The sequence below is a fragment of the Geotrypetes seraphini genome, chromosome 3, assembly GCF_902459505.1.
Source record: "Geotrypetes seraphini chromosome 3, aGeoSer1.1, whole genome shotgun sequence".
Lineage (NCBI taxonomy): Eukaryota > Metazoa > Chordata > Amphibia > Gymnophiona > Dermophiidae > Geotrypetes > Geotrypetes seraphini.
This window is the reverse complement of record NC_047086.1, coordinates 88,504,189-88,528,249: the sequence shown is the minus strand read 5'-3', so window position 1 is coordinate 88,528,249 and position 24,061 is coordinate 88,504,189. Positions and strand designations below refer to the sequence as shown.

Genomic DNA, 24,061 nt, shown 5'->3' with positions numbered 1-24,061 from the left:
TAAACCCCCTTGGTTTGTCTGATCTGGGTGAGTGAAGAATGCTATATCTAGTGAGGCAGAGATAAGAGAGTTCTGGGTTGTTTGTCTCTTTAAGCCATGCTTCGAATAAGGGATTGGGACTTGTATACCGCCTCTTTGTAGGTTTGCAACCACACTCAAAGCAGTTTACATACAGGTACTTCTTAGCATTTCCCCTATCTATCCTGGTAGGCTCACAATCTTTCTAATGTACCTGGGACAGTGGAGGATTAAGTGACTTGCCCAGGGTCAAAAGGAGCAGCATGGGGTTTGAACCCACAGCCTCAGGGTACTGGTTACAGCTACAGCCTCAGGGTGCTAAGGCTGTAGCTGTAACCACTATGCCACACACTCCTACATCTCTGGTGGAAATTTAGTTAATTTAGTAACTTGTTATTTACAGATCTTGTATTGATATACGAGTATGCATGGGACAGAAGTGGTTAAACTGTCATCAGTGTGCTGATATGAGATTGTGATTAGTAGTAAGTTTGAGTGTTTCCTGTTTTTAGTTGGTTTGTTTTGTTTTCTGGTTTTGATTCGGTTGCCATAGAATGGTATGCTTAGATATTTTCACATCTGCCTCAGAGGTACCTTTAATTAGTCAATCATCAAAATTAAGTAGCATATGAAAATAATAGTTCTTTAGCATCTCTCCAGACAGGTACAGTTCACTGATATATGAAAAATTGGAACACATAGAGGTAAGTAAGGAAGATGTCCTCAAACAGATAGACAGGCTGAAATGCGGCAAATCACTGGGCCCGGACAGGATCCACCCAAGGGTTCTGAAGGAACTAAGACAAGAAATAGCGGGCACAATCCAGCATGTTTGCAACCTATCCTTGAAAACTGGTGAGGTACCAGAGGACTGGAAATTGGCGAATGTCACACCTATCTTCAAGAAGGGATTGAGGGGTGACCCCAGGAACTACAGGCCGGTGAGCCTGACTTCAATTATAGGGAAGATGGTGGAAGCTATGATCAAGGACGGCATTTGCGAGCACATCGAGAGGAATGGCCTACTGAGAACAAGCCAGCACGGATTCTGTAAGGGACGGTTGTGCCTAACGAACCTTCTGTACTTCTTTGAGGGAATAAGCAGTCGGGTGGACAATGGGGAACCCATAGACATCATTTACCTCGATTTTCAAAAGGCTTTCGACAAGATGCCACATGAAAGGCTGCTTAAGAAGCTGTGGAACCACGGGGTGGGAGGGGATGTGCACAGATGGATCAAGCACTGGTTGTCGGGTAGACTGCAGAGGGTCGGAGTAAAGGGTCAATATTCTGACTGGCAGGGAGTCACAAGCGGTGTGCCACAGGGGTCGGTGCTGGGGCCGTTACTCTTTAACATATTTATCAATGACCTGGAAAAGGAGGCAAAGTGCGAGGTTATAAAATTTGCAGACGATACCAAACTGTGCGGCAGAGTTAAGACCAGGGAGGAGTGTGAGGACCTACAAAGGGACCTGGACAAGCTGGAAGACTGGGCAAACAAATGGCAAATGCGCTTTAACGTGGACAAATGCAAGGTCATGCATATAGGGAAAAAGAACCCGTTGTTCAACTACAAATTGGGGGGAGGGGGTATTGTTGGGAGACAGCAGACTTAAGAGAGACTTGGGTGTGCTGGTGGATGCATCACTGAAGCCATCTGCACAGTGCGCAGCAGCCTCGAAAAAAGCCAACAGGATGCTGGGCATCATAAAGAAGGGCATAACAACCAGAACACGGGAAGTCATCATGCCATTGTATCGAGCGATGGTGCGTCCACATCTGGAATACTGCGTTCAGTATTGGTCGCCGCACCTCAAGAAGGACATGGCGGTACTTGAGAGAGTCCAAAGGAGAGCAACGAAAATGGTAAAAGGGCTGGAACACTGCCCAAACGCCGAGAGGTTGGATAGGCTGGGGCTCTTCTCTCTGGAGAAGAGGAGGCTCAGGGGAGATATGATAGAGACCTTCAAGATCATGAGGGGCATAGAGAGGGTGGATAGGGACAGATTCTTCAGACTGAAAGGGACAGCGAATACGAGGGGGCATTCGGAGAAACTGAAGGGAGATAGGTTCAAAACAAATGCAAGGAAGTTTTTTTTCACCCAAAGGGTCGTGGACACTTGGAATGCGCTACCGGAGGAAGTGATCAGGCAGAGTACGGTACAGGGATTCAAACAGGGATTGGACGGATTCCTGAGGGTTAAAGGGATCGTGGGATACTGAGGGAGGAGCTGGGATGTAACACAAGTATAGAAAGCTAACCAAGTAATGAGTATAGAAACCAAACCAGGTCGTGCATGTGCAAGACCGGAAGGTTAGGACTTCGATAGGAAGACAGGACTTAAATGAGAAACCAAGGTGGCAAGGGAGCCTCTTCTGGTGATACAGACAGGTCGTGACCAGTTTGGGCCGCCACGGGAGCGGACTGCCGGGCAGGATGGACCTATGGTCTGACCCGGCGGAGGCACTGCTTATGTTCTTATGTTCACTGGTACAGTTCACTGATGGGTAATAGCTCTCCCTGACCAGCAGGTGGAGACGGAGACCAAACTTTTGGCTGTAGTTCTAATAGCTGTACCTCCCTCTGTCTATCTTACCAGTCTGTTCTCAGTCTTCAGCAGATGGTAGATGAGTTGTGCCAGTCTCCCCTTGGTAGGGCTGTTGGAATTTATATAGTGTTCCTTTTCCCCATTCTGGTGCTGGACTGAGCATGGGGGGAACTCTGTTTGGGGGTCCGTCCAACCTTGGGGGTGTCGCACTCAATGGGTCATGTGTTGAGTCCCTTCTTTCTTCCATTTCCCCCAAATTGTTGTAGAGGTACCTCAGCTGCATCTCCCCCAAATTGTTGTAGAGGTACCTCAGCTGTAAGCCTTGCCACTGATACTGGCAAGGCATATGGCTCAGAGAGCCAGTGGAGTCTGTTCTGAAAAAAAGGTCCTGAGGAAGGGCCCCATTCCAATGTTCGATCTGGGTCCCTTTTGTCTTATAGCTTGGCTCTTGAGAGAGAATGCCTAAGAAAAAGTATTCAGATAGTGATCTCCACTCTCTTGGGGTCCCAGAGGCTTTCCACTTCTTGGGCTTATGCGCGTGTTTGGCATATTTTTGAAGACTGCTATGCTGCACGTGGAGTGGTTTCCTTTCGCGCCTCTTTGCCTCACATCATGGATTTTTTGCAGGATGGCCTGATCTTCTTTCCGTGTTCAGCTTGCAGCTTTGTCTGCGTTTTGCTGCATGGTAAGCATTTAACTTTTCCGGACATGGTTCACTTTTTGAAGGTGGCTAAATTGCTTTGGCCTCCAGTATGGTCTTCAGTTCCAGCCAGCGATCTCAGTCTGGTCTTGTCTGTGCTCATGCCCTCTCCCTTTGAGGCCTGGGTTCCTGCTTGTTGAAGGATCTTGCTCTCAAGGCAGTGTTTCTGGTAGCCATTACTTCTGCAAGACATGGTTTTGTGCTGCGCCTGTTCCTTCCTTTCTGCCAAAAGTGGTCTTTCCTTTTCATGTTAACTAGTCCATTGTACTCCCAGTCTTGGGTAGCCGGGAAGTTTCTTTGGAACAGAGGCAGTTGCACAAGTTGGATGTCTGTCAGGTCCTTCGCGCTTATGTTCAGTGGACCCAGGAGTTCCGGAAGTCGAATCATCTTTTTGTCCTCTTGGCGGGTCCTCGTAAGGGTTCGGCACTTCCAAGGCTACCATTGTATGCTGGATCAAAGAGACTATCACTTTTGCCTATCTTTTTCAGAAGAAGTCTGTTCCAGATTTTCTCAAGGCTCATTCCACTCAGGGTCAGGCAGCCTCTAGAGCTGAGTCTTCTCTTGGGCCTCCAGTGGATATCTGTAAGGCAGCGGTTTGGTCTTCTCTGCATTCTTTTGTTTGACGCTACCGTGTGGACGTTCAGGCTCTATCGCGGCTTAGTAAAAGAGGGCACTAATGTTTTATTTTATATTTAGATTTTATTTGTTAAGTTATAAATTTGTATGTAGTTTGTAACCTGCTTAGATTTAAGTGGGTAATAAGCTTTTTAAATAAATAAAATAAAAATAATGCCCATGACTTTATAAATAGATTAATGGAATTCATTTACCAAAAAATTTAAACATTGCATGACTATACAGCCTCATAGAAACATGATGGCAGATAAAAGCCAAATGGTCCATCTATGCTCCTCCGCAGTAACCATTATCTTTCTCTCTCTGAAATATCCCATGTGCCTATCCCACGCCTTCTTGAATTCAGACACAATCTCTGTCTCCACCACTTCTTCTGTTCCACGCATCTACCAACATCTCTGCAAAAGAGTATTTCTTTAGATTACTCTGTAGCCTATCACCTCAACTTCATCCTATGTCCTCTCATTCCAGTACTTCCTTTCAATTGAAAGAGACTTGACTCGTGCTCATTTATGCCATATAGGTATTTAAACGTCTCTATCATATCTCCCCTCTCCCGCCTTTCCTCCAAACTATACATATTGAGATCTTTAAGTTTGCCCCCATATGCCTTATTACGAAGACCAAGCACCATTTTAGTAGCCTTCCTCTGGACAGACTCCATCCTTTTTATATCTTTTTGAAGATGCGGTCTCCAGAATTGTATACAATATTCTAAATGAGGTCTCACCAGAGTCTTTTACAGAGGCATCAATATCTCCTTTTTCCTACTAGCCATACCTGTTCCTATACGCCAGGGGTGTCCAATGTCGGTCCTCGAGGGCCGCAGTCCAGTCGGGTTTTCAGGATTTCCCCAATGAATATGCATTGAAAGCAATGCATGCAAATAGATCTCATGCATATTCATTGGGGAAATCCTGAAAACCCGACTGGACTGCGGCCCTCGAGGACCGACATTAGACACCCCTGCTATACGCCCTAGCATCCTTCTAGCTTTCGCCGTCACCTTTTCAACCTGTTTGGCCACCTTAAGATCATCACATACAATCACACCCAAGTCCCTTCACCCCCTAAACTGTACCATTCCTTCAGATTTTTGCAGCCCAGATGCATGACCTTGCATTTCTTAGCATTACATTTTAGCTGCCAAATTTCAGACCATTCTTCAAGCTTCGCTAGGCCTTTCTTCATGCTACATAATTTAAAATTAATCCTTATTTCAAGAAGAATAACTTTTGGACTATAATGTTTCTCAAATAGAAAACTGGATATTTCCTCAAAAAAGTATTTTATTTTAAAAAAATCCAATTTAAATAACAAATCTGATTTAAATCAAAGAAATCCAATGTTTTATTGTTTTATTCTCCCTAGTTACAAGGAAGAGTTAAAGATGAAGTTCCAAGGAATAGAAACTAAGAGTATATTCTCAGGAAGCTCAAATGACTTGGGTACAGTAAGGCTAAGTGATAGTCTGTTTTGGCAGATTTTGCAGTCTAATTCTCATTATCAAAGAAGTACACATGGAAATGTCAAAAAAGAGAATATTTTCTGAATCAAATAAATATATCTCCATTAAAGTCCTCATGTCCTTGTTTCCCCTTTTCCAGCATGACATGCCTGAAAATGTAGTATTGTTAGGACACCATGTACAGAAGTACACATGTGCATACCAACATGTGTACAGAAAACTATCTCATAAGCATTCTTTCCATTCTAATTACTTTGAAACTTATGCATGTTATATATTAGATCTCTAACAGAGCTGTGAAAGTAGCAGCAGGCAGAATTCAGAGTGGGTGTTGTGGAAAGAAGATGCATTAAAATGCAACAATAGGTTCTTAGTTCTGGTTGGAACTTCATATTCAAAGAAATATTTAACAGATGGATATAAGAAACACAATATATCTGCCTCATCTCTAGCTTAGGGTTATTAGTTCTTCTGTTTATTCTGCCATTTAGGTCGCTTTCAGTTATGCACTCTTTTTTTTCTGCTTGTCAAAGACTTGGCATACTACAAATATTTTCCATGTTTTTTCCCATCTCCACAGACTTTTGGTGCAATCTCTGGTTCTGAGCCAGCTTGATTATTGTAACATTGTCTATCAAGCGGGGGTTCAAAAAAATCTTTATTGACTGCGCACTACCACACTCCCCTCCTTCCCTTCCATTCCCTGGTCTGATATCTCATAAGAACATAAGAATTGCCGCTGTTGGGTCAGAACAGAGGTCCATCGTGCCCAGCAGTCCGCTCACGTGGCAGCCCTTGGTCAAAGACCAGCGCCCTAACTGAGACTAGCTCTATCTGCGTACGTTGTGGTTCAGCAGGAATTTTCTAACTTTGTCTTGAATCCCTGGAGGGTGTTTTCCCCTACGACAGACTCCGGAAGAGCTTTCCAGTTTTCTACCACTCTCTGAGTGAAGAAGAACTTCCTTATGTTCGTACGGAATCTATCCCCTTTCAATTTTAGAGAGTGCCCTCTCGTTCTCCCTTCCTTGGAGAGGGTGAACTACTTGTCCTTATCTACTAAGTCTATTCCCTTCAGTACCTTGAATGTTTCGATCATGTCCCCTCTTAGTCTCCTCTGTTCGAGGGAGAAAAGGCTCAGTTTCTCTAATCTTTCACTGTACGGCAACTCTTCCAGCCCCTTAACCATCTTAGTTGCTTTTCTCTGGACCCTTTCGAGTAGTACCGTGTCCTTCTTCATGTACAGCGACCAATGCTGGATGCAGTACTCCAGGTGAGGGCGCACCATGGCCCAGTACAGCGGCATGATAACCTTCTCTGATCTGATAACCTTCTTTATCATTCCTAGCATTCTGTTTGCCCTTTTTGCCGCTGCTGCACATTGCTTGGACGGCTTCATCAACTTGTCGATCATAACTCCCAAGTCTCTTTCCTGGGTGGTCTTTCCAAGTACCGCCCCAGACATCCTGTATTCGTACATGAGATTTTTGTTACCTACATGCATCACTTTATACTTATCCATGTTGAACCTCATCTCTCCCTTCCTGTACTCATTTTTCCTCCCCAGTGTAACCTTTCTCTTTCCCTTCCTCCTTTCTGCCCCCTGCAGTCCATCTCCCCTCCTTTCTGATCCTCCTCCCAGTCCAACATTTTTTCTCTCTTCCTTCTGCATGCTTTTCCTCTGGTCCTCCTTCCCTCCCCCAACCAACATCTCTCTCCCTCTCCTCCATGAGTCCAACTTTTCACTCTGCCATCTCCCCCTTCCCCAGAGTATAACATTTCTCCTTCCCTCCTTTCTATCCTCCCCATCCATCTCGCCCTCTCCATGTGTCCAACATTTTCTCCCTCCTGCACGCTTTCTCTCTCTGTCCTTGCCTCTTCCCTTAAGTGGCATCCATCCTCCCATCTTCCAACCCATGCACCATCTCACCCTCCCTTCCAGTGTGTAGCACCTTACCTTTCCCTCCCTTTCTGCCATGTAAAGCAGCACCTCTTCTCCCTTCCCTGCTCCCAATGTCCAGCAGTACCCCTTCTCCCTCCCCTGCTCCCATGTCCAGCATTATCACTTCTCCCTTCCCTCTTCCCCCCTATCCAGCAGTACTACTTTCCCCTTCCCTGCGATGCGGGCCGGCCTAGCAAAGGGCCCGAGATTGCCTGATTAAACCAGGCTAAACTACTGCTAGTGGCAGCTGTGTGCCGAAGTTAAAAGCACAGAGCTGCCGCTGCTGGTCCGGGGGCACGGAGACGAGGAAGACAGGAGTCCCGGGGATGCCGAGATGAGGAAAGCAGGAGTCCCGGCAGATACGTGCATGACGGTAGAAGTCAGCTGACACAGGCATCGGAGCCTCTCTTCCTGCCCTGTGAGCCACGGCATACTTAAAATCTCAAAAGGCACACTAGTGTGCCGCGGCACACAGTTTGCGATAAACTGGTATAGAGCAATTGGAAAATCAGTTCAGACAGTATGTAATGTAATGTAATGTAATTTATTTCTTATATACCGCTACATCCGTTAGGTTCTAAGCGGTTTACAGAAAATATACATTAAGATTAGAAATAAGAAAGGTACTTGAAAAATTCCCTTACTGTCCCGAAGGCTCACAATCTAACTAAAGTACCTGGAGGGTAATAGAGAAGTGAAAAGTAGAGTTAGAGGAAAAATAAAAATAAAATAAACATTTTAACATCGTTAAAACATTTTAACTCCATCGTTTCTATATTTTTTTGAAGTGCAGTCTCCATAATTGTACACAGTATTCTAAATGAGGTCTCACCAGAGTCTTATAGAGGGGCATCAATACCTCCTTTTTCCTACTGACCATATCTCTCCCTATTTATCCTAGCATCCACTAGCTTATGCCAATCTGTTTTCAATCTGTTTGGCCACCTTAAGATCATTATATACTATCACTCCCAAGTTCTCCTCTTTCGTGTACAAAAGTTCTTCACCCCCTAAACTGCACTGTTCCTGTGGATTTTTGCAGCTCTAAATATTATTATAATGGAAAAACCAATGGCTATAAGAATGATGAGTGCAAAAGGCTTGACTATATTTGAAAACCGTTCATGGACCATTCAGCAATAAGCTGATATGGTCCAAAGTAGGGGGTAGGTAAACGGAAGATAAGCATAGGCAGTTGACAGAGCATGAGGAGAAGGGAGGGTTAGGGAAAAGAATTATGGGAGGGAGGGATGAAGAGAAATGGTGGTTTGAAGAAAAAAGGATGTGCTTATGATGTAAGTTAACAATAAGTATGTTGTAAGGTACTTTCGCTCTGTTTCAAAAAAAGCCCTGAAAATTTGGCTTTTCCAGAAATCTTGGTCAGGGGTTTAGCACGACCCTGATTTTGCACTGTATGTCTATATCTGTAAAATGAAAATGCTGTTTGTAACTGATATATCAGAAGTCTGTTAGGAGTTTAATCTGAGTTTAACTTTACATTCTATGTTTATTCTTAAGTGTAGCGATAATGCTATTGCAACCTGCTTCGTTGGATTTGGTGGGATATAAGACCATATATATATAAAAAACATAACATAAGACATGAAGAGTTCACAGATTTGCTGATATAATATCAAATTGTAGTGCCCGAGTTGTTAAGCTGAAAAAAATTGTTAAGAATGTAAAAATAATAGATTTGGCTGGTTAGATGTATGTGATGTTAATGTCTTTATTGTAATAGGGGATTCTTTTTACAGAATAAGGTGGAAGAAATAGTCTGTTCTTTGTTGCCTAATCCAGCTAGGACAAATGGTACTAAATTTTCTCTGTCTGTTTCAGAGGGCCTTGATTCCATGTTGTCGGACTATGATATTATCTCCCTTGAAAATATCCAGCAGCACTCCTTAAGGAAGCGGGATGTACAGACAGAGTCGCACATAGAGAGAATGCTAAGCTTCTCAGCCCTTAATAGGTAACGAGCTGCCCTTGCAAGTTTTTCATGCATGGGGGTATTTTTCAGCTTGCTGAGCTCTACAAGAAATGAAGGGTTTGTGACTTTATATTTATGAGCGTAATGTCATTAAAAGTTTAACATACATGAATGATATATGACATACTACTTTACCAACTTTCCGAGATTGGAATCGACTCCACCGTCCTAATGTGGTTCTCAAACTTCTTACGCTCCCGTTCCTACACTGTCAACACAAATGGCACCATGTCCACTCCTTGGACTCCATCTTGCGGTGTCCCTCAAGGATCACCCCTTTCCCCTATTCTCTTTAACATCTACATGTCCTCCCTGAAACTCTTTTAACTATCCCCCCTGGAAACAATCTACACTTATGCAGATGACATCCTTGTCCTCCTTGAGACTGACCAGAACCTCACCAACCTCCACGAAAACATTACAGCTTGCATAATGAGACTCCGTGCCTGGTCCCTCTCGGTACAGATGAAACTAAACGAATCTAAAACAAAACTACTCTGGCTCGGCCCAAAATTCGAACACCTGCCCACACTTTTCACACTACCCACAGGCGATACACTACAGCTCGAGTTCTCATGCAAGGTCCTTGGTATCACTATCGATTCCTCTCTCTCCCTCAATGACCACCTCAACTCCTTGACAAAATCATGCTTTTTCAGCCTTCACATGCTGAGGAAAGCTAGATCCTACTTCAGCCAACAACACTTTACCATCCTTGTCCAATCCATCATCCTCTCCAAACTAGATTACTGCAATGCCATCTACTTAAATCTATCAAAAAAAGTATTCTAAGACTCCAGCTAATCCAGAATACTGCAGCCAAACTGATCTTCTCAAAACGCAAGTCTGACCATGCCTCCCCACTCCTTGCCAAACTTCATTGGCTCCCAATAATCTCCAGAATCCATTTCAAATGTTCCTGCCTGGCTTTCAAGATCATTCACGGAATCCTGCCTCCTCTTATCCCACTGTCTTTCAACTCCTCCAGTCCCGACTCCTCCAGAACTGCCCAAAGGCTTAAACTAGCCTTCCCCTCTCCACGCGGCATCCACTATTCAGGCAAACTGGGAAAATCCCTTCTCTTCAAAATCACAGGTCTTTGGAACGACCTCACCACTCCTCTGCGGAACCTGAGCTCCCTTCAGTTATTCCGCAAACAACTGAAAACCTGGTTTTTCAGCAAATTGTAGCTCTGTCCTTCCCCCCTTTCTCTCCCCCCCTTCTACACATAAGTTCATGTAATCCTTTTTCTTCTTCTCTACCCACTATTTTAAGTTCTTGTAAACCGTGTCGAGCTCCATTCTCATGGAGATGATGCGGTATATAAACTTAAGGTTTAGATTAGATTAGATTAGGAAAGTTAACTGACATCTTTTGAGGGTAAGTTGGGGGGTGGCTCCTCTTATTCCACCATTGTATGTTTTTCTGTGTGAAGACTGGTGTTAATTGCCTAGGTAGTGCTTGACCAATAAACCAAGGTAATATTTTCTAAATTAGCTTTTAATTATTTTTAAGGGCTCTTATAAATCACACTGACATAAGTTTTAAGAAATCTACAGGCATTGTCTTCTGCAAATTATTACATACTGTGAAATAGAATATGCAACAGTTAAGGCCTTTCTTTTTTTTTTTGTAAATAATTTTTATTGTTAAAGCAGCCAACAGCAATACAAGACTCAGGGCCAATAGCCCTGTAACAATCAATGAACAAAAGATCCAGAACAAGAGAACACGCTCACGAGGGCAGCAGACATAAACTACCAATAAACATAAGGAACAAAGATTCAAGGGCAAACAGGTACATTCCCCCCCAAAAAAAAATAAGAATAAATCAGCAAAGCCCGAACACTAGGAGCAAAAGTCTCCCAACAGTGAAAGCAAAGGAAGGAAAAACCTCCCGTGGGAAAGTAAGCTATAGCCGCAATAAACATTTAGTTTATCAACCCCAGAACATCCATACCACACAACCAAACCAATAGCAAGCACCACTCAAACAGACCGTACCATATTAATCGCAACACTCAGGAAACCCATACTACACCCCACCCAGCCCCAGTCATACCAACCCATACATACCATCCACACAGACCAGCCTGAGAGAGAAGGGGGGGGGGGGGAAGGGGCCGAAAGCCCCAGTGCCGAAAATTAAAAACAAACAAACTGAGTCATGAAGAGGCCGCAGAAACCGCCGCCTCCGCCGCCAGTCTGGCCGCTCTCCACAAGAAAACATAAGATTGGTGATCCCCAGAGAGGGCATCCTTGTAAGCATGGATTTCAAAGGCAGCAACCTCCAACAGTCTCTGGAGCCACTGGTGAAAAGAAGCCGGAGTCGGCGACACCCAATGTTGCAACAGCAGTCTCTTCACCAGCAAAAGCGCAGTGTATAGAAATTTCCGCTGCGGTAGTGTAAACCCCCCAAGAAGAAGATCTCTCTGATCCCCCAATAACAACAAGCCATATTCCCTAGGCACCCCTCTCCCAATCAGGTCGTCCAAAAAGGGAAGAACCTGGAGCCAAAGAGCCACATGTGGACACTCCAAAAACATATGTACTAGGGTGCCCTGGGCCTTCTGGCAATGGGAACAGCGAGCATCATCCCAGAGACCCATAATCTTGCCCCGGGTTCTAGAAATATAGGCACGATGCAAAATTTTGAATTGCATTTAGTTAAGGCCTTTCTAATTTGACCAGTTTCTCTTCCTGAGTATACTACCAAAGAACCACTTGATCTCTGACTTTGCCTTCACATATTTGCAGTAAAGATCCTTAGGGCTCCTTTTACGAAGCTGCGTTAGCGGCTTTATTGCACGCAACTTTTTAGCGCACGCTAACCCCCGCGCTAGCTGAAAAACTACCGCCTGCTCAAGAGGAGGCGGTAGCGGCTAGCGTGGCTGGCAAATTAGCGCCCTATTACATGCGTTAAACTGTTTAAGCGGCTTTGTAAAAGGAGCCCTTAGTTTTTATCCCATACTTTCTTTTTTAATTCTGAAATTGTGTTTATCTCCACAATCTCTAATTGGAGGCTGTCCCATTCATCCACCACTCATTCTCTTGAGAAGCATTTTCCCATTACTCTTGCTTGTGTCCCCCTTGAGTTTCATACCAGGACCATCTGTTCTAGAACTACCCTTCTTTAAAGAAATATTTGCCGATTGTGCTTTTTTGGTTATCCAAATGTTTCTCTGAGGGCAAGCAGTCATAAAAATTCTCACATGTGGGTGACGTCATCCATGGAATCCAGTATGGACACTGCCAAGTGCACGGTCGCTTTAAATTTTTAGACAGTGCCCATACTGTGTGCGTTTGCCAGTGTCTTCCCACCCGACATCGGCTTATGGGACCATGAGTTCTTAGTTTTCCATGGAGCTGAGAAGCTGTGTCTTCAGTTTTCTCTTCAGCACATCAAACTTTTCATCTTTTTTGTACCTTTCCATCCTTAGTTTTTTTAGTTTTTCTCATAACTTTTGTTTTTAGCGTGTTCCTCTATACCTTCCATCTTTAGTTTCATTTTTACAACTTTTCAATATTTGGCTTTCAAGCCACCTTGAGTCTTTTTTGCCTGCTCGGGAGTATTGATCATTTTGGATCTCTTTACTCGAGCACCCTGGGCCATCGAGCGCTTTCATTTAATGTTGGCAATTTTCCTCTCTATACCAAAGGTGATACCAAGCAACTTAAAAAAATTATCTTGATGTAATTCAAGTTTTAAGTTTATTAGGTTTTTATATACCGCATATCAAGGATATCTAAGTGGTTTTACAATCAGGTACTCAATTATTTTTCTTATCTGTCCTGGTGGGCTCACAATCTATCTAACGTACCTGGGGCTATGGAGGACTGAGTGACTTGCCCAGGGTCACAATTGGACCAAATCGGACCATTTCAGGCTCTGACCTACATAATTCGTGTGTTCAGTGTCTGGGTCCTGAACATCAGGACATTGACTGTACCCTCTTCCTTTGTATATAGAAGGGGGTCACTTAAAGCCTAGAAAATTCAATTCAACAGACTTTTCAGTACCACGTCGGCATCGATACCCAGCATGGTGAGTGACTCGGAACCCAACACCCAGCTTCCTATAACTCTGGTATCAGCATCAGTGCCAAGTGCATTGACACTGTTTCCAGAGCATCAGATAGGACTCTACATCATCTTTGATGCTTCAACTCTCAAAGGACATAGCATGTAAGAAAGCTAAGTATAGATATTCTTTCCCTTCTAGTCATGCCACTGTGCCCTCCCAGGCATCAACTTTCTCAAAGTACAGTAAGCATTAACAAGAGGATGAACATTCTCCTTCCATCCATATAATGTCTCCTCATAGGTGTACCTCAACATTGAGGTCTCTTTCACCACATCAACCGGTACATCAGACTCCTTCCATGCAATTGTCTCTTCCAGTACTGGTACTGACTCTCCAGGAGGAGATCCAGACTATGATCTGGAGTTTTTGGGGCTTTTGCAATTGCAGTCTTCTCAGGAATTAAAGTTTTCCATGCCTGTCTCAGCCCAGCCCAAGGATACATCAGAGCATCGATTGCAAACAAGGTCATGCATGCCTTCTTAATGCTGGGCATCTGCATCAACACAGACCTACTTGATGCATATATAGTCATTGTTGGAGGAATTATCTCCTGCCTCAGCTCATCGTCCTGCAACTCAACGTTCCCCTTAACACACACTCCCTGATTTCCCTAATAGGGAGTATTTTGAGGAGTCTAACTCAGATATCTCCAACCATTTAGATGAAAACCTACCATAGTACTCAGTGGAAGAATCCTACTATATACCTTCTGGTCCTTCCCTTCATCAGAAAGTATATCTTTTACTTGCTTTATAAGATAGATTAGATAAGCTCTGTCCATTAAAATGGAGACAGAGGAGGAACCTTGTTCTGAACTTTTTGAACTCAATTTTAAAACACCACCAAACGAATGCTTCAAGATACCTTTACACAGTCGTGAAAGACACTTCGTTTAAAAATTGAAAGACTGTTCTATCTGTTCAACTAGCTCCTAGATGCTTTGCATAGTTGTAACTATCTGAAGGTACAACAATGATTGAGTGGTGAGGTTTTGGGGAACTTGCTCCCCTTTTTCCTCCATGTTTCTGAGCACAACCTTATTATTAGATAAATTATATGAAAATAAGTTTGATTAACTTTTTGACCTCAATATAAAATCTTTTTCATGAAAGCGTGTTGTGTATTATATTTTGTTTGATTCTTTCACATTTTCCTTTTTGGATTGTTTTTCCTCTGTGTTTTGTTTGTGACTCCCTTCTGCCACCAGGCCTGCCTCTTCAAAATGGCAGGTCTTCCCTTTCATGATGCATCCTGGGGAAGGCCCACCATTTTGAAGATGCCTGCCTGCTGGCATTAGGGAGTGGGCATCCCTCCTACTGATCCTATGGGAGAAGTGGGGTCCAGCATGGGGGTCCTGGTGGTAGGGGAAGCCCCAAAGCCGCTGGCAGCTTTGGGGAGTCCTACAGCACAGTTGATCGGGGCAAGGGAGAACAGTTTGACAGGAGGGTAGAGCTGTACCTAGTAATTACTCTTCTGAGAAAGCGCCAGGCCCAATTCCTTCACTTTTTTACTGGCTATTCTCTGCACAAATAGCATGCATATAATTTGCATGTTATTCTGCTGAGCATCGCTAGTAAAAGAGAAATTGCTTCCACCATGATATTTTTTACTGTGGTGTTAGGAGCTTTGTGCATCTGGACCTGAATCTGGTTTGAAAACTAATTCTGTAAGGGTACATCTCAGTGCAGTTAGAGCCGGATTCTCTAAAGTCACACTGCATTTATCAATGGTGCTAAACCATCGTAAAATGCACGTATTTTACTGGCCAATTATTAAAATGGCTCACTGTGTTTTTTTCTGTGCTTTCTAGCAGCCTCCGATTATACTATGCAATTGTAGTACAATGAGGTCATTAATATTAAAATGACCTCTCCAGGCAATTCTCAAAAAGGAACGCCCCTCAATTTCTGAGGATTTGGGGCCGATATTTACCGGCAGGGTCTGAGCTGTTGTAGCTTTACTTTCCTATCAGTGCCTGAGCACTGATTGGCTCAGGCACTGACAAGAAAATAAAGCAGCTCTTAGACCCACCACCAGTCTTGATTCCTCATAAATAAAGCCCCAAAACAGCTTGGTGGTGTAGTTCCCCCCCCAGCCGACATTACCATACCACGTTGATGCCCCCCTCTACCCCATGCGGAAGATTGGCAGGAGGAATAACCACTCCTTTCTACCGCAGGGTCGAGGACTCCCCCTAACAATCTCAAGCCTGGTGGTCTACTGGGCCATCCCCAATCTGAATCCCCCTAGTATCCCCCCCTACCTGCAAGTTCACCCCCTGGGCCACTCAGGTCCTTAGGCCCCTTCCTGGTGTATTCTAGGATGCACCAGAAAGGGGAAAGCCCACCATTTTGAAGAGGTGGGCCTGCTGGCGGGCGGGAATATCCCTCTTGCCAGTCTTCTAAAAAAGATACAGGGAGAGTCTGCTTGAGAGAGGTTCTGCTGAGAGGGACTGTTTCTTACCTGCTGGGAGTTCAGTGCTCTGTATAACAACATCAGAGGAGGGCGATTTTGGGTGCCGTTTCCCTGCGGGCACCCGCGGAGACAGATGTCATCGGGGCCTTTCACCTGCGAGTGAAAAGTGAGCCGCCACTGCAGCGTGTGGCCACAGACGTGCAGCCGGAGGGTGTGGCCGGAGGGGCATGCATTGAGGGGCATGCCAGGCCCTTTAGGAGCCCCTTTGGAGACTCAGGAGACACAGGGAGTCTTTAAAGTAAAGATAAGTGTGAAGTTATTATTTTTCTATCTTTTTTCCAATGGAGAAGAGAAATGTGAGGGCTAAAGTTTCGACACCTATTTTACCTGGCCCCATTGATAGACACTTTGTACCAACTAGTGTGAGTGGTCAAAATGTGAACATTGACTCTTTTTCAGGGGCATCATACCACCTCCTCCTCCCCATATGTCTCGAGGTAGTGACCCAGTGACTGGTTCTACTTCTCTTCCTACAGGCTCACCTGTGCAGTTAGCATCTTCTCTGTTGTCCTTTGGGGAGATGCCTAAGGCCCTATTCTTTCAGGATGAAGCCTTACTAATACAGGAGTCCCGGGAAGAGTCTCAGTATGTTTCCTTAAAAGATCTGTGGGTGATTAATACTAGGGTGGAGGGGCTGCTGAAGTCAGTGGTAAAACAAAATACTAAATTTTCAGAAGTAGTACATAAATTAGAAAATGTCAATGATAATTTGAAAGTTTTGGAGAAACGTATTGTAACAACTAAATCCCAAATTACAACTTTGCAAGCAGTTTCTTCCTCATCTGTTAAGGATTCACATCTCATTCATACTCGATTTGAACTCATGGAAAACATGTTGAGGGCCAAGAATCTACGCCTAGTCAATTTTTCCAAAACTCACTTATTAACATCAGATATTTTGTTACATAACTATTTTAGAGAAGTTTTGAAATTGACTGACGTAGAAACTTTGCCCATAACAAATTCTTACTATATCCCACAGAAGAAAAAGGTTTCTGCTGATCTGGGAACAGATCAATTAGAACCAATAGAGTTTGATCTGACGGGTTTCCTGGAAGACTCACCTGTTACAATACATACAAGATCAACCCTATTGGTGACATGTTCTAAGGAAATAGATAAATCTTTAATAATGAAAGCTTATTTTCAAAACAAACATGAAAAATTCTGTGGAGATAAGAGTATTAATTTTTCCAGATGTCACCAGGGCAACTCGGTTGAAATAGAAGGCTTTTTTGGATCTGAAACCTAGAGTATTAGCCTTGGAAGCTACATTCTTTCTTAAGTTTCCATATAAATGTATCTTGAAATTTAAAGATTGTGAATATATATTTTGGGATCCAGTACAGCTTGAACAATTTTTGCAATTGCATGAAACCAATAAGTAATTTCCATTAGACTTCAATAGGAAAGGAGTTCAGTGAAATATTCAAGCACCATTGATAATTGATTGGTTTAATCATGATTATGTTTTAATTTCCTTGCTGATCAGGTTACTCTCCCATGATGTGGACTAGAGGATTTATAAACAGGAATTGTATTTCTTTCTTTTGATTTCCATGTAATATCCTTTCCTTGTTATTATATGTAATAATATTTAAACTAAAAAAAAAAAAAAGGTACAGGGGTAGAGTTGGGGGTATGGCCCACTAGACCAGTGTTTCTCAACACGCAGTACCATGCCGCTTTGGGGGGGTATGCGGCACTGGCGCTGTATGACTCCCAACTTTCTTCTGCCGTCGCATATGTCTCCCTTCCTTCTGTCATTGCATATCTCCTGCATTCCTTGTCTTCTCTCCCCAGCCTCCTTCCGGCCTGCCTCTGACGAAAGAGGAAGTTGCATCATCGGAGGTGGGCTGGCTTAGTAAAGGCCCCGAGACTGCCTGATGGAATCACCGGCTCAGTAGTAGAAACATAGAAACATAGAAAGATGACGGCAGAAAAGGGCTACAGCCCACCAAGTCTGCCCACTCTTCTGTCCCACCCCATCGAGTCCGAGTACTAATGACCCAGTTCCTTAGCTCGACCCCCGTAGGGATCCTACGTGGATGTCCCATTTATTTTTAAAGTCGAGTACACTGGTGGCTTCGACCACTTGCACCGGAAGTTTGTTCCAGTGATCTACTACCCTTTCTGTAAAGAAATACTTCCTGGTGTCACCATTAAATTTCCCTCCTCTGAGTTTGAACGGGTGTCCCCTTGTGATCGAGGATCCCTTGGGGCAGAAAATATCGCTTTCCGCCTCGACACGACCTGTGATGTACTTAAACGTCTCAATCATGTCTCCCCTTTCTCTACGCTCCTCAAGAGTGTAGAGCTGCAGTTTGTTCAGTCTTTCCTCGTATGGGAGACTCCTGAGTCCGGAGACCATTCTAGTGGCCATTCGCTGGACCGACTCAGCTCGAAGCACGTCTTTTTGGTAGTGTGGTCTCCAAAATTGCACACAGTATTCCAGGTGAGGTCTCACCATGGTTCTGTAGAGCGGCATTATGACTTCAGGTTGACGGCTGATAAAGCCTCTATTGATACATCCCAACATTTGCCTTGCCTTGGATGAGGCCTGCTCCACTTGTTTGGCAGCCTTCATGTCTGAACTGACGATCACACCCAAGTCCCGTTCTTCTGAAGTCTTAGCTAGTGTTTCTCCATTCAAGGTGTAAGTTTTGCATGGATTTCCGCTGCCGAGATGCATGACCTTACATTTCTTAGCGTTGAAGCCCAGCTGCCATGTCGAGGACCAGTTTTCCAACGTGATCAGATCCTGCGTCATACTATCCTCTCCCTTGCAGAAGATCACTGCATGCTTTTAACTTCCCCACAAAGCTACCACTAGTGTTAGTTTAGCAGCGGTTCCATCAGGCAGCCTCAGGACTTTTGCAAGGCTGGACCACCTCTGATGAAACAGGAAGTTGCATCATTGGAGGTGGGCCGGCCTAGCTGCCTGATGGAATCGCGGGTAAACTAACGCTAGCAGCGTGGGGAAGTTAAAAGCACACAGTGAACTGTCGCTAGGGAAAGGCGAGGTACCTCTGGACATGAGGAAAGGGAGAAGTTCTGTTGGACAAGGGGGAGGGAAAAGAAAGGGAGAAGAGGTGCTGCTGGACCTGGCGAGAGAGGACGGGAAAGATGCTGCTGGACTTAAAGGGGAGAGAAAGGAAAGGTGCTGCACACTGGAGGGGAGGGTGAGATGGTTCATGAGGATAGAGCATATTAATTGTGAGTGGGGTTTGGGGGAGGGAAGGAAGAAAGGGAAATTGTTGCAGGATGAGTGAGAGTGATGGTAGAGGGAGAAATGGAGCATGGGGAGAGAATAATTGAGTGGAGTTGGGGAGAGATAGACTTGAGGGTAGGAAGGAGGGATGTCACACTTGAGGGAAGGGGCGAGGAGAAGAGAGAAAGTGTGCAGGAGGCAGAAAGTGTTGGACTCATAAGAACATAAGAATAGCCTTACTGGATCAGACCAATGGTCCATCAAGCCCAGTAGCCTGTTCTCACGGTGGCCAATCCAGGTCCCTAGTACCTGGCCAAAACCCAGGGAGCAGCAACATTCCATGCTACCGATTCAGGGCAAGCAATGGCTTCCCCCATGTCTTTCTCAATAATAGACTATAGACTTTCCTTCAGGAAATTGTCCAAACCTTTCTTAAAACCAGCTACGCTATCCACTCATACCACATCCTCTGGTAACGCGTTCCAGAGTTCAACTATTCTCTGAGTGAAAAAATATTTCCTCCTATTGGTTTTAAAAGTATTTCCTGTAACTTCATTGCGTGTCCCCTAGTCTTTGTAATTTTTGACGGGGTAAAAAATCGATCCACTTGTACCCGTTCTACTCCACTCAGGATTTTGTAGACTTCAATCATATCTCACCTCAGCCATCTCATTTGCAAGCTGAAGAGCTCTAACCTTTTTAGTCTTTCCTCAAACGAAAGGAATTCCATCCTCTTTATCATCTTGTTCGCTCTTTGAACCTTTTCTAGTGCCGCTATATCTTTCTTGAGATAAGGAGACCAGGATTGAACATACTATTCCAGATGAGGTCGTACCATGGAGCGGAGAGATGGATGGGGAGGGCAGAAAGGAAGGAAGGAGAAATGTTACACTCGGGAAGGGGGAGAGGGCGGAGAGTAAAAAGATGGACTCATGGAGGGATAGAGAGATATTAGTTCGGGGAGGGAATGAGGCCTGGAAGAGAGGAAGTGTGCAGGAGGCAGAGAGAAAGAAATGTTGGACTAGTGGAAAGGAGGGAGAAATGTTGAATGTGGGAGAGATGTACCCTGGATCTCTTTCCCCACTCCCTTTGCAGCAAGGGAGGAAATGAGAGAAGAAAATTGAGAGAGAGGGAGACATGTTGCCAATGGGGGTTGAGGAGAGGGGAAGAAAAGTTGGACTCATGGAGGGACAGAGAGAGATGTCGTTTGGGGAAGGGAATGAGGTCTGGAGGAGAGGATGCATGCAGGAGGCAGAAAGAAATATTGGATGCACAGTCAGAAGGAAATGCAAACCAGAGACTCATGAAATCACTGAACCAAAGGAAGGAAAAATGATTTTATTTTCAATTTAGTTATCGAAATGTGCCAGTTTTGAGAATTTATATCTGCTGTCTATATTTTGCGCTATATTTGTCTATTTTTCTATAGTTGTTACTGACATTGCATATTTTAAAGTCATCTTCCTTGATCTCTTTGAAAAAAAATGAATATAAATGATAATTAACATTTTCTCTGCTTACAGTGTTCTTTGTGGGGTTTTTTTTATTTTGTGGTTACCATTATGTGTATATGAAAAATGGATGGAAGAAATCGCATTATAATTAGTACTACTATTATGGGGGGCGGGGCCTGGGTGGATCTGGGATGAGCCTGGGCATGGGTACTCGGTTGATATTTGTTAGACTTAGGGAGTACTTAGCTTGACGAAGTTGAGGAACACTGCACTAGACCACCAGACTCAGTGTGGCGGGGGGCTGTTTGGGTGGTGGAGCTTTCTGCTGGTGGGTACAGGGAGATTAGAGGGGGGATGGTCCACTAGACCACCAGGCTTGTGTGTTGGGGGGTAGTTTGCTGTCGCATGGGGGGGGGCCTTTTTTTAATATAGGCGCAGCTCTTGTTTATCCCAGGACAAGCAGGCAGCCTATTCTCACATATGGGTGACGTCATCGACGGAGCCCGGATGCGGAAGCTTGTAAGCAGACTTGCTTGTAGAAACTAGAAGTTTCGAGTCAACCGCACTGCGCATGCTCGAGTGCCTTCCCGCCCAGCGTAGGGTGCGTCTCCTCAGTTCTCAGTTTTCCGCGGAGCTGAAAAGTCCGTCTTTGACTCTCTGCATTTAATTTTTCACTTCATAGCTTCTCTACTCCGCGGTTTGTGTTGTTTTTCTTCACGAATTGCTGTTCGTACTTTCTTTATTTTATTTCTAGTTTTAAAAAAAAATGTTTTTATTTCTTCCGTTTGGCTGCCAGGGCAGGCCGCTCAGCCGCAGCCCAGGTGCTTCGACCTTGCAGCAGCTGTTTTTCCTTCTATGTCCCGGCCAGCAACAGGCTTCAAGAAGTGTAGCCAGTGTCAACGTGCGATTTCTCTCATGGACCCTCACACCAGGTGCCTCAAGTGCCTTGGGCCATAACATCATCCGAAGTCATGCGAACGCTGTGCTACTCTTCAACCTCGAGCCCTTAAACATCTTCCAGATAGATTCGTCCACTTCTTCGACTCCGAAGCCGACCTCGGTCTCGCCTTCGACCGAGGGCCCTCCTGCCTCCACTGCTTCAACTTCGAGCCTCATCAGACCTTCTTCATTTGCAGCGGCTCTTTCCTCAACAACGTCTGCTATATCTTCCCCTGTATCCTCAGGTCAGATAGCTCAGCAGACAGTTCCACCAGTAGTGCTTAAGGTGCCTAAGACTTCCAAGTCGAAGAACATTTCCACTGCCTCGGTGGAACCTCCAGGCAATGTAGGTGGTCCAGTTTCAGACGCAGATCTATCTTTGCTGGCTTCTTTCCAGACCATGTTAGAGAAGCAATTTGTTCAGTTTCTCACCAAAATGGGACCGAAACTAGCTATTCTAATCCAGCCTAGGCATCCTGCAGACTCCCGCGAGGTCGAGCCTCTTCCAATGCCTCAGTCTGAGTCTACACCCTCTTTTCAGGGAGCAGAGTCTCTGTGAGTGTCTGGCCTGGCATCTAAGCACGTGAAGCATGGAGCAGATTCTTTGCCAGACAGGAATCCTCACACTCCATACAAGGAGTAGAGTCTTTGGGAGTGAATTGAGGTTCCTCCATCAAGCCTCTGGAGTTTCAATCTACAGCCTCCAGTCCTATCCATTCTTTGGTGGCTTCGGCTGCTTCCCTCTCCGAGGCGAAGTCTCCTCGATCTTCGAGATCTGCTTCCAAGACGATCGAGGCCTTCATCGAGGCATCCTTCCAGGCATAGTTCTTCTTCTAAGGAGCGCCCTTCCTCAACTAAGCCTCGATCTACACCTACTTCTACTAGAAACATAGAAACATAGAAATAGACGGCAGATAAGAGCCACGGCCCACCAAGTCTGCCCACCCCAATAACCCTCCCCTACCTTTCTCTGTGAAGAGATCCAACGTGGTGATCCCATTTTGACTTAAAATCAGGCACGCTCCTGGCCTCGACCACCTGCAGTGGAAGATCATTCCAGTGATCAACCACCCTCTCGGTGAAGAAGTATTTCCTGGTGTCACTGTGTAATTTCCCACCCCTGATTTTCCACGGATGCCCTCTTGTTGCCATGGGGCCTTTGAAAAAGAAGATATCCTCTTCCACCTCGATACGGCCCGTGAGATATTTGAACGTCTCGATCATGTCTCCCCTCTCTCTGCATTCCTCGAGTGAGTATAGCTGCAATTTTTTCAGCCTTTCCTCATACGGGAGATCCTTGAGTCCCGAGACCATCCGGGTGGCCATACGCTGGACCGACTCAAGTCTCAGCACATCTTTGCGGTAATGCAGCCTCCAAAATTGTACACAGTACTCCAGATGGGGTCTCACCATGGATCTATACAATGGCATAATGACTTCGGGCTTACGACTGACGAAACTCCTACGAATACAACCTATGATTTATGTCTAGCCTTAGATGAAGCTTTCTCCACTTGCTTGGCAGTCTTCATGTCCTCACTGATGATCACCAAGATATATTCACCCGAAGTGGTTCAAAACACAATATACAAAAATGATACCAAATACCACTTCCAGAGAGTATGTATCTAAAATTAATTCTGCAATGGTTATAACTGCTCAGGAAAAGGCCTCAGAATAGGAGCCTACGCACAGTCTATCACAGACTGAAACTTCAGCGTAGCTGCTCCATGCTCCAATCACTGGCCAAAAAAACCTGAGAGTTTATTCAGTACAGTTTACTTAAAGTTTGAATAAATATAGTTTTTTAACTTTTTAAAACTTATTTTAAACTTTTTTTTTAACCTTTTTGTAAACTATAGGTACATCTCTCTATTAGTTTGAGAAAGAATTTGACAACTGGATACTTATCTCAACGTTGTAGTTAGTTCATATGTTGCCTGTGAGTTGCCGAAAAGTTGCCGACGTGGCCAGCGTTTCGTGGATATATCACTCAGTCCACTGCTTCAGGGCCATAGGCAAAAACATGCAGGCATCTATAAAGTAATCAGATAATATCATAAGAGTCATAACATTCAAAATGTTCCTATCGTAAAATACAAGTCAGACTCACTGTTCCGTTGAAAGCTGCCAAAAGCTCGCAAACAGGGGAAATATGGCACCGACAGTGCTATTAATACTTGTGCCTCAGCGTGCTGACAAGGCAACGTACCGGGACGAGCTGATGTCATACTCCCCGATATTAACCCTTAACGGGGGAGTTTAAAGCCCAAATACGATTACATAGAATGAAACTAGTAAAAATGTTGCCATTCAAAACTTTTATTTAGACCGCCCGGGGCAAGGGAACCCAGACGATCAATCCAGCGCTGTTCATGCTGGGTCAAGTACCGTTTAAAGTCTCTTCCTCTTTTATTCTGGTATACAATAGCCTTCTGGAATAACGATAGCCTTTAGGGAGAAGAATTCATGATTTTTATCTAAACATCTAAAAAGTTAAAAAACTATATTTATTCAAACTTTAAGTAAACTGTACTGAATAAACTCTCAGTTTTTTTTGGCCAGTGATTGGAGCAAGGAGCAGCTATGCTGAAGTTT

At 44.5% G+C, this 24,061-nt stretch overlaps 1 protein-coding gene across 1 annotated transcript in view; it reads left to right on the top strand.

Moving 5' to 3' along the window:
- Nucleotides 1-24,061, top strand: part of ADAM17 (ADAM metallopeptidase domain 17) — a 170,617-nt gene that overhangs the window by 4,027 nt on the left and 142,529 nt on the right. The window contains exon 2 of the mRNA XM_033936709.1: nt 9,150-9,282. Within this exon, the coding sequence (XP_033792600.1) occupies nt 9,150-9,282 (133 nt within the window). The remainder of the gene's footprint in view (nt 1-9,149; nt 9,283-24,061) is intronic.